Below are 15,958 nucleotides of genomic sequence, written 5' to 3' on the forward strand. Positions count from 1 at the left end.
AAAAGTGTCATAAAGCATTAAACTGATCGATTTTCCATCTTATTATCATATTTAAAATTAAAGACAAACCCCAAAAGGCAAATAAATATACATCACATTAAAAGGATAATTTGTTCATAATAATAGCTGCTACATCAAATATTTTACTTAAAGGAACACTCCAATTAAAAAAAGTAGGCCCCTTTTATAACCCCCCTAGAGTTAAATAGATGATATTACAATTTTTCAATCCATTCAGCCGATCTCTGGGTCTGAATTGAGCATTTTTAGCTTAGCTTAGCATAGATAATTGAATCGGATTAGACCATTAGCATCTTAAAAATGACCAAATAGTGCCTGTAACAGATGTAAGCAGTCACCAGCCGATTACCTTCACATGTTTTGGTCCTGTTCAAAATTAACAAACTGTTGGTCTAATATTTTTTTTAATTGATTCTCAAGCCCTTAATACAATCATCACTCCTGACCCTCTGCCCTTTTTGGTTATCTTCCAACCCTAACTACACAAACATCAACACGCTGCTTCATTGCCTTTACCACCTTGCTCGCCAGGCGCGCAATTCTCCTCAAATGGAAACATGTGTCCCCTCCATCATCAGAACACTAGATTAAAGAGCTTCTGCTTTGCATCTATCTTGAGAAACTGAGACATGGTTTTAAAGGATCACTGAACTCCTTTAACAAAACATGGAGTCTCATACTGTCTGTCATTGAGAACCTTAACATTTCAGGACCTGCTGACTAGAATTTCAAAAGGAAGAAAGAGAGACTTTTAGTATTTACTTTACATTTTCTTCTTCTATATTTACCCATATATTTGTTAAATCTTTTTAAATTAATTTATTTATTAATTAATTAAATTTCTTTATTTTTTCAATTGGGCAGCACGGTGGCGCAGTGGGTAGCACAATCGCCTCACAGCTGGCATTTCTGTGTGGAATTTGCATGTTCTCCCAGTGTTGGTGTTGGCTTCCTCCGGGTGCTCCGGTTTCCCCCACAGTCCAAGGACATGCAGTACAGGTGAACTAAATAAGCTAAATTGGCCGTAGTGTATGTGAGCGTTTGCAAGAGTGTGTGGGTGTTTCCCAGTGTTGGGTTGCGGCTGAAAGGGCTGCGTAAAACATATGCTGGATCAGTTGGTGGTTCATTACATATGCTGGATGAGTTGGTGGTTCATTCTGCTGTGGCGACCCCTGATTAATAAAGTGATTTAAGCTGAAAAGAAAATGAATAAATGATTTTTTTTTAATTGGTTATTATTTATTTATCTGTGCCTTGATTCATCTTTGCATACTTATTGAAGGCCTTAGGAAATTGGGAGGGGTGGGAGATGGGAGGGATGGTGCTTACAAGGAGGTAGAAAAGTTTAAGTTTGATTTAAGAGTTCTACAGTTCTCTCGTTTTTGTTGTTGCTATATATTTGATATCATCTCTTTGCTGATAGGACTTCTAGTTTTTATATACATTTATAAGTTTGATATTATCTGGAAAAAACGCAATAAAATATTGAAAATAAAAATGACCAAATAGTTTAGATAATTTTCTTACTTAAAGCACAACACTTCTGTAGTTACATTGTGTAGACCAACGGGAAATGCTTCTGCAGAGGGCACAATAGGGATGTACCGATCCCGATGCTTGGATCGGATATCGGCTCAATACTGCATATTTTTGCTGGATGGGGTATCGGTCAGCAGGTACTGATCCAAATCTGATCTTGTGCGTGTGCTATATTCTGTGTAATTTATAAGCCAACGAAGCCATGAAGGTAGCCTATTATAATGCACTAGAAAGTTGTCATGTAGGCCTATTATATTCCAAATGTTCTGCAGCCATTTTATAATTTAATGTAAAATACAGATGAATATTCAAGTGGTTAAATTCATGTTCAGTTCAGCGCTTCCCGCCGCTGCGCCTGTCAATCATTCTCCATTCATTCACAAATCAAACTGTGAGTCTCGTTCATGACAACACAAACTTTCTCCAAGACTATTCCTATTAGTTTAAATAATCAGAGGAGAAATGGATGTAGTTTTGCATTAAATGGGTTAATTTTGACCTGCAACAAGGAGTTCATAGCTGTTTCTTAATCATGTTGCGCTGTGTGTTAGATCAGCAGATCGCATTCACAACACTGGAATAGAGAAGGTTATTACCTGCTCTTCACATACAAAGTAGGCCTACCTCAAATTTTAAATTAGAAATAGCTTAATAATAGATTGGAAAGGTCCTCAGTGCACTGATTTCTTCCCTTTGTGCTGCTCAGTTTTGAAGGTGTCCGCAGGTACCGGAGGGCTGCGCGCTGTGTCTCAGCGATGCATCAAGCGCTTCATTCACGCGCCAGTTGCGCAGACGCGACGTGCGCCACTATTCTCACAATAAATGTCTGTTCTCTCCTCCTTCTGACTGAGTTTATTCTTCCGAGGAGAATACTTTCAGTGCTGCGAATAGTTTGTAAAGCCTGGCTCACTGTGGTCAAAATAGTTGATTAAATTAATAAATGTGAAACTGACAGGTGCAATATGGATTGTCATTAACAGAAAATGATTTAGTGTAATTTAGGCTACTCTAAAACTGTGAATATTTCATTGTAATTTTATTTATATAAATATTTTGTTTAACAGACCAGTTTGTGTTTTGACGCTGAAGCATATAAACAGACCTTGTTTTGAACTTGAACTCACGGTGAGATTTGGCGGGGGATTATTAAGTAAAACTGGCCTCAGAAAGTTTAGTCTGCGTTAAGCCTGCAGGAAAAGGCTGGTTATTTTAGCAACAGTTAGTGTCAGTTTTGGTAGCCTATTACAGGTTTCAAAGAAAAATCTTAACATTAAAAAAGGAAACTGGACCACAACAGATCAATGTCTTAACGAATGCGCAAATAATGTAGCCTGGTTTACAGAAGCATCGTGTTTATAGTTAGATTGTGTCGTCTGTCATATACAGTAGGTCTATAGGTCTGTTATTGTTTTTACTAAAAAAGATAAATTATTTGAGTTTAGCACCAGAACTATAGAAACTATTATGCTTAAAAAAAAAACAACAAGAAAACGGCACAGTATTGGGATCAGATCCGTATCGGTTCCAAAACAATGCTATTGGTGCATCCCTAAGGTACAATGACATATATTATGCAGTGACGATTCAGAAATATTTTCAGTCAATATGTAATAACATTGCATCCGCTGCAGTCATGGTACGGCAGCAAAATTCACTGATTATTACGCCAGAATGAGAAAAAAAAGCAACTTTTCATTTTCTCTTGGTCTAAATACACAATGTAAATACAGAAGAGTCAAGCTTTAAATACAAATTTTGGTTATTTTAAAGGAGATGCTAATGGTCTAATCCGATTTAGTGATCTATGCTAAGCCAAGCTAAAAGTGCTCCACTAGACCCAGAAATTGGCTGAATGGATTCAAAGATAGTAAAACTGTTTAACACTACAGGAGTTGTAAAATTAGCCTATTTTCCCAACAAACAATGTGGGGTGTTCATTTAAAATGCTTACAGTTCACTACAAATATTGCACAGGGATCTCATTTGATTGATCTAATCAGAAATTTGTTTGCCTGCTCTACACTTCCCCGCTCCCAGCAACACTCTTCTCGGCTGCGATAAAGTACCTCGAAACGACTGTAGACTTTCTTTTCTTTGCGCATGCTCTCTATTCTCTTCAGCAGATTGTCCCTCTCCTGTGGGTTGACTGGAGTTCGGCTGAACCGGTTCCGGCTTTGGAAGGGTGAATTGGAAACGTCATCTTTGCCCCCATCGCCTTTCCCAGACTCTTCATTCTGCTGTCTAGTCTTCTGACTATTTGCTGAGATTTGCTCTAGGATCACCTTGGTATCATCCCTGAGGTTGCTGCTGAATATTATATTGGAGGTAGAGGACTGATAGCGTGAAGTAGTCGGTTTAGCACTGGGCTTGTTCTCTACTGCGGTTGAAGATGAAATGGATTCAGAGGGTTTGCCTTTGTCTGAGGTCTCCTCTTGCACCTCTGGGACTGTTTTCATTGACTTGTCCTCTTGAGAGTTGGACACTCCTGAGTGCTTCTTATCTCCCTTTGGCCCAAGGATACCCTTCAATCTCTGCGTTTGTTTCTTGAGGAAGTCAAGAGCCTTTGTATCCTTGCTTTCAGTGTTTCCAAGGGAGCTCAGGCTTTCTCTGGACTCCGTGCGGGACATTCCTGATGTGCTGAAGCTGCGAGACTTTTTGAGCTCACTCTTTTCAGCATCTGTTGCATCTGTGAGAATCTCCTCGCCACATGATATCCGCCGACTAGAAGATTGAGAGCTTTTGAAGGGTTTTAAGAACTTGGGTGAAGGGAAAGGCTTGAGTGATTTTGTTGGTTCCTTAGCAGGCTCTTTCTTTGGTGCATCAGCTGTGCTCTCCGTCAGAGTTTTGCTGTTGGTGTACAGTCTGTCCACAGAGACTTCTGATGGTTTTGGTTTCGTTTCAATCACCGGGCGATGTGGTGCAGGATCTGTTCGTGAAACTGATGGTTCTTGTGTCTTCACAGTTGACTGCTCTGAAGTTACAAGCACATCTGGAACTTTGGTTGCTGTATCCAAGGTGTCTGGCTTTTTAAAGGCTGCTTCTTGACTTTTAGTACCCAAATCTAACTCTAATTTGGAGGTCTTCCTCTTTTCTTCCAGATCTTTGAAGTACTGAAGTCGGCTTGCTGGATCATTCATGTTTAGCGAAGAAGTTATTTGCTGAGATGCTGAAGGCACTGTTGGCTGTGCAACTTCCTCAGGTTTAGGGTTGTCTGGTTTCTCCTTTTCTTTGATGGGCTCTTCTTTGGTGTCTTGGATCGTAGTCAGATCTCCGGTTGAAGCGTGTTTAACATCTTTTTCATCTGTTTTTTTATGTTTATTCCAATCGAACGGCTCTCTGGACAGCGATCTCCTCTTCTCAAGAATCTCTGCCACAATGGACGAGTATCGAATAGGCTCATTCTCCTCTTTCTCCTCTTGTAACTCTCCACCGGACTTAGCTTGCGAAGAGTTGTGTTGTTCCAGCTTTGAGGAGCTGAAGATTAAAGAAGACCTTAATCTTGAGCTCCTCTGAAGCATTGGGTTAATTCGAGTTCGGAACGACTCATGCTTGGTAATGCTGATTTCCCTCGGTTCCGCCAACTCTTTCTCATTGTCTGTTGAAGATGTTAGTGATGAAGCTGAAATTGCTGGCTTCAATGTGTCAGTACTTGTGGCACCCACGTCAGAGGTACTATCTTTTACTTGATTCCTATCTTGTATGATGGGTTTCCCATAACGTGGCCGCAAATCAAGGTTTGGCTTAGTTGGAATATTTGGACGTTCTCTAATGTTTGAATGAATACCTGGTCCCTCAGAGCCATAAAGTCTGCTGTCAGGTTGTTGATGTGAGTCTTCAAAAGCATCTGAACCCATAGGCTGATGCAGGCCTTCCTCTCCTCCGTCTTCATAAGTGCTGAGATAAGAGTTGATCCTCCAGCTCCGCAACCCCTGCTTCACGCTGGGGTCCTGCGACTGCCGTACCTGATCTCCAGTGGAGAATAACTGCTTTTGGTCTGGAGGATGCGGCTGAGTCGGCGAACTCTGACATGCATATGCGTGGCCCGCAGCAGGCCTCTTGTGGCCTTGTGGATCATAGCGACCTCCTATATTATACTGTTTTTCTGAATCGCTTTTGAGGTCATCAGAGGATAAAACATTCAGATTTCCTGGTGCCTCAAGTTCAGGGGGATATCCAGAATCTGAGTGTTGATCTGCCAAGCCATAGTTAAATCGGTCGTAGTGTCCACGGTCATCATGTCCCATGCCTTCGCTCTGATAATAATGTTGTTCTCGCTGGTAATGCGATTCAGTCTCCTCCAAGTTGTTCATTACGCGCTGTTTCATGTACTGCCGGGAGGAGGCGTAGGTCTCGCGGGTGCCTTCTGCATAGCTATGCCTTTTAAAAGCATTCATTTCCAGCTGACGTGAGGCTAACATTGAGCGCCCTTGATCCAAGAATGACTGTTGCATCCTGAATTGCTGTGTTGCATATTTTGTAACCTGCATGGGACCTGCACTTGGTTCAATTGTATGGCGGAAAGGGTCATCCCTCCGAAAAGGCAGTATGGAGTCGAGGCGATCTCCATATTGGTAACCACCGAGTTCAGGTTGACGAAGATATCCTCTGGGATTCCTTAGCGACTGAGTCCTTTTTAAGCCAAACTGGTTGCCGAGGTAACTATCTTGTGGCATGGGCACAAGGGCATTTTCAACAACAAGAGGCTGAGACTGAGCAAACAAAATACGAAACTCCTCATCAAAAGTGGCAACAAGCTCTCCAAGGAATAAATGGGCGATACAGCGGTGGATCTTCTCAAAAGACCACATAAAGCTAGGGAAAGAGAAAAAGAAAAAATGTCAGATTAATTTTTCTATTTAATTTCACATTAAAAATGCATGCTTTAGAGTTTAATACGTACACAACCGGTCAACGGTTTGGGGTACATTTATTTTTTTTTTTTTATAATTCTGTTCATCAAGGCAGCATTTATTAAATGTAAAGGAAATTGTTAAATATTTATTAAATATTTATTTATTATTTATTGTATGCAGTTTCAAATGAAATTATTACTACAGTCATTATTGCTTTTACTTAGCAATTTATATTTTTAATAATATTATTAATAATAATAACAATAATAATTAATATTGGAGTGATTTCTGAAGGATCGTGTGACTCTGAAGACTGGAGTAATGAAGCTGAAAATTCATCTATAAAATCATTGGAATAAATTATTAAATTAAATGATAAACTACTTTTGAGCAGTTATTTTATAGTGCAATAACATTTCACAATTTGTACTGTATTTTCGACTAAATAAATGCAGCTTTGCTGAGCAGGAGAAGCTTATTTTAAAACATTTAAAAATCCTACTGACCCCAAACCTTTGACCGGTAGTGTAGCTGCATTAAAATGCTACTGAGCTCACCTATAGTTTCCACTGATCACTGCTCTGCAGTCCGTCAGAAGAAAACGGTCCATCACTTGACCTTTAAATGATTTCCCAGTGCGGCAGAAATAAGTAACGCCTGCCACTGTCCTTACCCGCATCATCTGTAATCAAACAAATCACCATTTAGCCTGAATTTCGCTAAAATTCAGATAAAAAAAAACATAGGTTAGATGAGCTCAGCTAAACTTACATGGATCATTTCCAGGTTAACTTTACAGCTTGCCACCATGTTAACAAAATAATGGGCATTTTGTTCATCCAGCAGAATATAGACAGGCACATGACGTGCTGCAGCTTCCAGAAGATCAGAAAATATATCAACATCTGTGAAAATATCCATCACTACTGCAATGACCTGTTAGAAAAAAGGAAATAGAGTTGAAAATAGCAATAAAGAAGTTGTACATCAAGATTTGACAATTTCAGAAAAATAAACTTTTTATTTAATTTACTTTTATTTTTATTTAAATACAATTCAGGCCATGTCATGTAAGTTTTTGTTTAAAACACATATTTTTCTCTCCATTTTGGCCTTGCTGCGATGTTTAAAAGAGATAAGACACAGGTAAAAGCTGCTTAAGCGTTTTCAGTCAATTCAGGCCCGTTTACACTGTCAGGTCTTGATGCCCAATTCCGATTTGTTGAGTATATCTGATTGTTTTTTTTCCTGTCCGTTTACACGTTCTTTTAATCGTGACCCATATCTGATTCATGTGTTCACACTTGCCATTCAATTTACAAGTTCTAGCATCTGCGCCACACTAGCCACGATAGAAGAAATTGTCTTGCTTTTAGCTCTGAATCAGAATCAGAAAGAGCTTGGTGCCAGGTATGTTCACACATACAAGGAATTTGTTTTCGTGACAGAGCTTCTACAGTGCAACAGGATTACAGAGACAGGATAAAAACAGATAATAAATATATATTTTTTAAAAATAGAAGAAGTGAGTGCAAATTTACAGATTGACAAGTGTATGTACGTGTTTATTACTATATACAACGTTATATGTGCAGCTGTTATGTGCAAATTGGCATGTAAGTGTGTGGTTAAATAAGTGTATATGTGTATAAAAGTGTATGGCAAGTAGTGATGTTGGTTCCACAATTATTATCATCAAGTGTTCATGAGATGGATTGCCTGAGGGAAGAAACTGTTTCTGTGTCGGGCTGTTCTGGTGCGCAGTGCTTTGTAGCGTCGACCAGAAGGTAAAAGTTCAAAGAGGCAGTGTGCTGGGTATGAGGGGTCCAGAGTGATTTTGGCAGCCCTTCTGCTCGCTCTGGATAAGTACAGTTCTTGGGGAGTAGGAAGGGTTGTACCAGTGATTCGCTCAGCAGTCCGAACTATTCGACGTAGTCTTTGGAGGTTGTATTTAGTAGCTGAGCTAAACCAGACTGAGCACGACACGGAGGCGGCCATCGTCATCGGCCCCATCTTGGAAATATAGCTCTGCAAAATATGTGAAGTTCACCCAACTTTAAAATGATTTTGAGGCGGAGGAGGAGGGAAAGGGTCGTCATCGCAGCTTGCGCCTACGGTTTATATATGGTGTCCTCCACCATTCAGAGGAATTTGTGTGTACGAGAGAGATCTCAGGTCTGGTGGGAGCAAATTGTGGCGGGATTTAATAAGGAGCTCTGAATCCGAAATTTTAGGACGAGCACACACACGCTCTTCCTTCTACGTCATTAAACCGCAGAGATGTACCACATTGTCACAAGTTTAATGATGTACAAAATGAAATGCCTCAATAAATCTGATCTACCCGTTTACATGATACTCGCATTGTCACACATCCGATTTATATCTGATTTATTTCCACAAATGACGAAGGCCTGAAACCGATCTCTGAATATCCGAATGCATGCGTTTTTACACGGTTATAGATCAGATCCGATCTGTTTCACATATGAGCAAAAAATCGGAATTGGGTCACATTTAATTGCCAGTGTAAACGGGGCCTTAATGTGGATGACGGAAAGAATCTTAAACCATAGTGTGGACATGGAGTGTTTTTAGATGTTTCAAATTTATCTGAATTAGTTTAGACCTAGCCTCAAATACATACCAAGACTAAGAGAGAGAAAAGTTTAAGAAGCATAGCTTTTACTTAAAGAACCAACTAATGATGCAATAACAGGACAGGCATAAATCATAAAAACTCTGTGCCACAATTGCAGGTAAAAAAAAAAGGAGCAAATATTTAGAGGCCAAAATGTGCAAAAAAAGGCAAAATGTTTGAGAGTTTAAATTCAATGCCCTACTCACATGTCAAAATCAATTGAATGGATGAGCAAAATAATGATTACCAACATATTAATATTAAAAGCAGTGCCTTGTCAAGCTTTTTTATGCAAATCATTTTAAACATATGTATTACCAGAGATGGGAAGTAACGAAGTACAAATACTTTGTAACTGAACTTAAGTAGATTTTTCTGGTATCAGTACTTTACTATTTATTTTTAGGCAACTTTTTACTTTTACTCCTTACATTTTTACACAAATATCTGTACTTTCTACTCCTTACCACTGTCATTACTTAAATTTTCATGTGATTGGTGGTGCGATCTACATTATTTCTTGTCATTGCTTAAATTGGGCACCTTTTTGATGCAATTTTTGAGCATGCGGCTTTTTCAACCAAGGCTATCACACACGTATGTAGGCTAGTTTATGAAGATTACCATGAGAAAGGGAAGGATGACTACGCAGTAGAGACAGATGAAGTTTAACATGACTGATGCTGCCCTGTTTACACTGTAATAGGACATATTTTGCTTGATCGGATCACATGTAAAAAGAGACACATTCCTGTACAAAAATATACTGTTTGAATGCTTAAGCCTTTTGTCCACTTCTGATCTTACTGCACAGGTTTTCTCTGGTTTAGAATGAATGTTTATTCGTTAAATAAAATAACCACAATACCCTGGAAAAAACCCTCTGAAATAACTTTGAAGAGAATAAAGTAGCTTTAGCCTAATGCACAAAAATAGTTTACAGTCAAATATGATAATTTCTTTTAGCAAAAAAAAATCTATATACAGTTGAAGTCAGAATTATTAGCCCCCCTGAATTATCCCCAATTTCTGTTTAGCGGAGAGAAGATTTTCAACACATTTCTAAACATAATAGTTTAATAACTCATCTCTAATAACTGATTTATTTGATCTTTTCCATGATGACAGTAAATAATATTTGCCACTTCTATACAGCCTAAAGTGACATTTAAAGGCTTAATTAGGTTAACTAGGCAGGTTAGGGGAATTAGGTTTGTTCTGTAGACTATCGAAAAAAATATTGCTTAAAGGGGCTAATAATTTTGACCTTAAAATGTTTTTTAAAAAATTAAAAACTGCTTTTATTCTAGCCGAAATAAAACAAATAAGACTTTCTCCAGAAGAAAAAATATTATCAGACATACTGTGAAATTTCCTTGCTCTGTTAAACATCATTTGGAAAATATTCAAAAAATAAAATAAAATTCAAAAGGGAACTAATAATTCTGACTTCAACTGCATATTGGACAGACTTCAGTGTAAAATGTAAGACATTATTTATAATAATAGACTGGCCAATAGAATTATTTTTAGAGCCTATGAACATGAATGGGAGCTTTTGTTTTTGATCTAACAGCAGCAAAATTACAAGCTGAACGCTGAGAGTTTGCGCCTGGGTTATGACAAACATTTTACATAAAAATTGGAAATGTAAGTTAGTTTATATTAATGTATCATTAGGATGTGAGGTCTAGTTACTTACCTATCTTATTCTTCAGCTTAGTCCCTGATTTATCAGGGGTTGGCACAGCGGAATGAACTGCCAATTATTAGCCCCCTTTGAATTTTTTCTCTTTTTTTCCCAAATGATGTTTAACAGAACAAAGCAATTTTCACAGTATGTTTGATAATATTTTTTCTTCTGAAGAAAGTTTTATTTGTTATATTTCGGCTAGAATAAAAGCAGTTTTAAATTTTTTACAAGCCACTTTAGGGTCAAAATTATTAGCCCCCTCGGACTTGGAGAATCAGCACCTAAAACTCCAAGGCCGTGGTGCTCCACCGGAAAAAGGTGGTTTGCCATCTCCAGGTTGGAGGAAAGTCCTTACCCCAGGTGGAGGAGTTTAAGTATCTCAGGGTTTTGTTCACGAGTGAGGGAAAGATGGAACGTGAGATTAACAGGCGGATTGGTGCAGCGGCAGCAGTAATGCGGTCAATGTACCGGTCTGTTGTAGTGAAAAAGGAGCTGAGCCGTCAAACCACGTTCCTACTCTCACCTATGGTCATGAGCTTTGGGTCATGACCGAAAGGACAAGATCTTGGATACAAGCGACCGAAATGAGTTTCCTTCAAAGGGTGGCAGGGCACACTCTTATGGATAGGGTGAGGAGCTCTGACACCCGGGAGGAGCCGCTGCTTCTCCACATCGAGAGAAGTCAGTTGAGGTGGCTCTGAAGGGACTATGTCTCTTGGCTGGCCTGGGAATGCCTCTGGCTTCTCTCCATTAAACAGAAATTGGGGGAAAAAATAAACGGGGGCTAATAATTCAGGTAATAATACAATTAGACTTCAACTGTATGTTTTACACAGCAGATGCCCTTCCACCAACAACCCAGAAACACCCATACACACACATTTATCTATTCGCTAATACCACATTCTTGGACATTGGCACAAAACGTTTGGCCAGTGGAGAAATGGTCATGCCCAACAGAGCCTGGTTTCTCTCGAGTTTTTTTTAACTCTTCACTTTCGCCAATTGGTGAAGTTTTTTTCCTCGCCGCTTTCACCACTAGCTTGCATGGTTCGGGATCTGTAGAGCTGCGCATCGATGGATTTGCTCTTCAGTGTTTGGACTCTCAATAGTGATTATTAAACCACACTGAACTGAGCTAAATTTAACTGAACTTAAACACTAAAACTGAACTGACACTGTTTCAATTTACTATAATCTTCTATGTGAAGCTGCTTTGACACAATCTACATTGTAAAAGTGCTATACAAATAAAGGTGATAGTCGGAGAGTTACCTACCTAGTAAAACTAAAACATGTAGTAGTAATAGGTACTTTTTGCTTTACTTTTTTACATTTTTCAACTTGTACTTCTTTACTTTTACTTGAGTACAAAAGTCTAATCAGTACTTCAACTTTTACCAAAGTCATTTTAAACATAAGTATCTGTACTTCTACTTGAGGAAAGGATATGTGTACTTGTGCCATCTCTGTTTATTACTAAGGAAAATAATTATTGCATGCACCATTAAGACACTTGTATGCAATTGTATTTACAAATTCAGGCTGACATTATTAATACATTTGAACGCACTGACCTGATGTGCATTTTTGATGAGGCGACGGGCCTGCTCCTTAATGCTGGGCCGTTCGGGTTCAGCAGGGTTTATCAGCATTGTGACCTCTGTGGGTCCCACAAAACTATGCTGCTGCATTGGCCAACCGAGATCTAATCCTGGTGCATCTAAGTCTGAATGCAGAGGCCAGTAGGTGTCAGAAGACTCATCCTGATCGATTTCTCCATAGGGCAGTTCTGGTACATTTCCAGCACTCTGTGGCGTCTGCACAGTGCTTTTAATATTCTCAATCTCTGACCTCGATAAAAAGTCCACTACGTTAGCATTTTGTAAAAAGTTGTAATAGCCCTCGATGTCGTCCTCCACCAGGGCATCAATAGCCATGCGGTACTCCTCTCGGTAATGGGGACGCAGATAATTGGGATCCAGGGGGTTGTCTCCCAATGAAGAACTCTGGGAGCGACGGGCCATGGTGGAGCAGGGGAAACAACCTAAAATCAAAAATAATATATGAGCGTATATTCCATTTTACAAAAAAATACACAAATACACCTCTAATCTTTTCACAGATTTATACTTGTGCAATGTAATATGCAAATGAAACTATATTAAGCATGCAGAATTTGTTTCTTGAATCCCGCTGTATGCAAATTATAAAAACATACAAACTCTGAAGTATTATTTTACATTCATTGATAAAAAAACATATCAAATGTGGAGTTTTCTTTTATATCGAATAATGCAGCTGGATATTAAAAGGTTGATTTATTTGAACATTTACATGCAAATGATAAAAACATACAAATTCCAGATTTTACATTCGTTTATGCAGCCTGCTAATAAAAGGGTGATTTATTTGAACATTTATATGCAAATGCTAATAAAAACATACAAATTGTAGACTATTGTTTTTGTTCAGGAATGTAATTTGGTATTAAAACACTGTATTCTTTACATGCAAATCATAAAAACATACAAATACCAGAGTATATTTTATATTTATAAGTGGAACCTGATATTAAAAATCTGGTTTATTTTAACATTTACCTGCAAATTACAACAACATACGAATATTAAGGTGGGATTTAATATTTTAGGCAGATTTTTTTTTTTTTTTTTTTTACATTTGTACTTCCGGTCAAAATTTTGGGGTCAGTTTTTTTTCATGTTTTTTTGAGTAAATGATTTTGTTCATCAAGGCAGCATTTATTAAATGTAAAAAAATTGTTAAATTTGTAAATATTTAAAAAGTAATTTAATTAATTAAATAACTGCTTTCTTATTGTATGTAGTTTCAAATGAAATTATTACTCCAGTCATTGTTGCTTTTATTACCATTAATAATATCAATATTGATAATAATGATAATAATAACAATAACAGAGTGATTTCTGAAGGATCGTGTGACTCTGAAGACTGGAGTAAAATCACTGGAATTAATTATTATATTAAATTATAAACTACTTTTGAACAGATATTTTTACGATTTGTACTTGTTTTTTTTATTAAATAAATGCAGCCTTTAAAAATCATACTGACCCCGTACTGACCGGTAGTGTATATGCAGATAATAATATCATACAAATTCCAGTATCATTTTATCTTTGTTAATATAACCTGGTATTAAAATGCAGATTTTTTTTTTTTTACATTTTTGTATGTTTTTTTTTATTCAGCACACTATCTTCAAGAAATAATATTTTTTAAGAATTATGGAAAAGAAAAAAATAAATAAATGAATAATTTTCTATTCACTCAAAATTGCTTTTGTAGCTTGTTTAAGCTAGTTATTTAAAACGAGTTGAAACAACACAATTCTATTGTGTTTTTTGGGAGAACTTAATTGTTTTATGATAAATCCACTTACATTTGTAAAGACAATTAAGTTAATGTAATCGATTTGTGTTGGGACAACATGAAGGAACCCAGTATTTTTACAGTGCAATTAAAAAAAATCAAACTTTAAAAGAAAAGTAGGAAATTTAAATCATTTTTATTTCTTTTTTTAAAGGAAATGCTAATGGTCAAATCCGATTCAATTTATTATGCTTAGCTAAAAGTGACCCAGCCAGAACAAGAAATCGGCTGAATGATTTAAAAACCTAAAGTCTTAAATTTCAAAAACTTAATTTTTTTAGCCTTAAAAGGTCTGAAATTTGCTGAAATATTTGCCCCTTTCACACAGTGATACCAGTAAATATCTGGAATTTTTTTTTTTGCGGAACGACTTTACCGGCAAGTTCAAAAAAGCACTGTTTACACAGGCAAGAACGTTACGGAATTTTTCCGGAAAAGACCATCCTCACATCCATTCCAGAATACCGGTAAATTCTGACATCATTAAGCAGAAATGAGCTCTGAATGGCTGCACTTGTATTTGTACAACATTTGACTACATAACAAACTCTGTGGATGGATCAGTATTGTGAACACCTTCGAAGAAAACGTAGAGGAACACTTTCGCATGTCAAGATGTACATAATGTGTGTGTGTGTGTGTGTGTGCTGGTGCTCACCAGCTACTTCACGTGCGCACGTGAAACAAAGCTTGAGGGTAAACAAACAACAGCTTATCATAAGCTTTTTATCGATAATTTTTTACACAGTTGGCTTTAAGAAGGAACATAGAAACGTTATCTGACTAACATCTAGCAGTTAAATGTGTCTGGAAAAATATTCAAAGTTTATTTTCATAAACAGCGCAGATGTGAATGTGTCTCAATGTTCTGATTGGCTGGAGTAGATGTCTCACGTCTGTGTGTTCTAAGCGTGAACACGCTCTTTCTGGCTATTTTTCTTCTGCGTTCACGCAGCGCAGCATTCCGGCAAATTACCGGTAATGTTACAACTTCTCTTTCCGGAAAATTACTGTAATTACAGGCATTTTCAAAAAGGGCCTGTTCACACATACAGACCTTTCCGGGAACTTGCTGGTAATTTTCCAGAAAGGTTTGTATGTGTGAAAGGGGCTATTGTGTTGTAGGTCTTAAATCATTTTTAACAGGTCTTAATTTTTCTATGTACATGTAAAGCTGCCCAATCTGGCTACCATCCGTCTAATCACTAACATTCACATTCACATTAACATAAGATTATTTACTGACTCTATTAACCAACATGGTTTAATTATATTCTTACAATAACATCTTTTTTTAATGTTTTAACTGTGCCATTGGAAAAAAAGTCCTTGGCTCTTAGCCTTGTTTAATTTGATCTCATTTTAGATTATGCAGTATGTGGTTGTATGCTAAAGTTTGCCTGAATTAAATCTGCAAATATCAGGACGCTGTTTAGTTTAGGAAATCAATGAAATCCTGCTTGATTTGACATCATGCTGCTTTGTTTACTGCAGTAACCAAGGCAACACCATTACTTCTGCAGCTCTGTAGACCTTTTGAGGGATGTAAACAATAACAATGGTCCTAGCATATTTTCCTTTATACATTTAATTTCCGTAGCTTCTGGGAATCCAAAATGATCTACATATTGATAAATAATGTTATGATAGCTGTTAAAATGCTTGGTTATGATTGAATTGCCTCTTGTATTAATTATGGAATAGTTTGACAACAAGCAGGAAATGTTCATGGGCCAATGACATCACTACATTGAAATAGTCCATAGGTGCCAACCTGCTGAATTAGCTAGATTTAATA

General features: G+C 37.5%; 1 protein-coding gene across 2 annotated transcripts in view; it reads right to left on the reverse strand.

Moving 5' to 3' along the window:
- The window catches only part of fam83hb (family with sequence similarity 83 member Hb), a 33,790-nt gene that overhangs the window by 1,411 nt on the left and 16,421 nt on the right, over positions 1-15,958 (reverse strand). The window contains exons 2-5 of one of the 2 annotated variants that reach the window (XM_056480278.1): positions 12,325-12,794; positions 7,185-7,349; positions 6,971-7,095; positions 3,627-6,372 (exon numbers count right to left, since the gene is read on the reverse strand). In XM_056480278.1, coding sequence (XP_056336253.1) covers positions 3,627-6,372; positions 6,971-7,095; positions 7,185-7,349; positions 12,325-12,774 — 3,486 coding nt within the window. In that variant the 5' untranslated portion in view covers positions 12,775-12,794. Of the gene's footprint in view, positions 1-3,469; positions 6,373-6,970; positions 7,096-7,184; positions 7,350-12,324; positions 12,795-15,958 lie in introns of those variants that run through there. The other variant, XM_056480277.1, reaches the window with a different exon arrangement.

Source organism: Danio aesculapii, chromosome 19 (assembly GCF_903798145.1).
Source record: "Danio aesculapii chromosome 19, fDanAes4.1, whole genome shotgun sequence".
Lineage (NCBI taxonomy): Eukaryota > Metazoa > Chordata > Actinopteri > Cypriniformes > Danionidae > Danio > Danio aesculapii.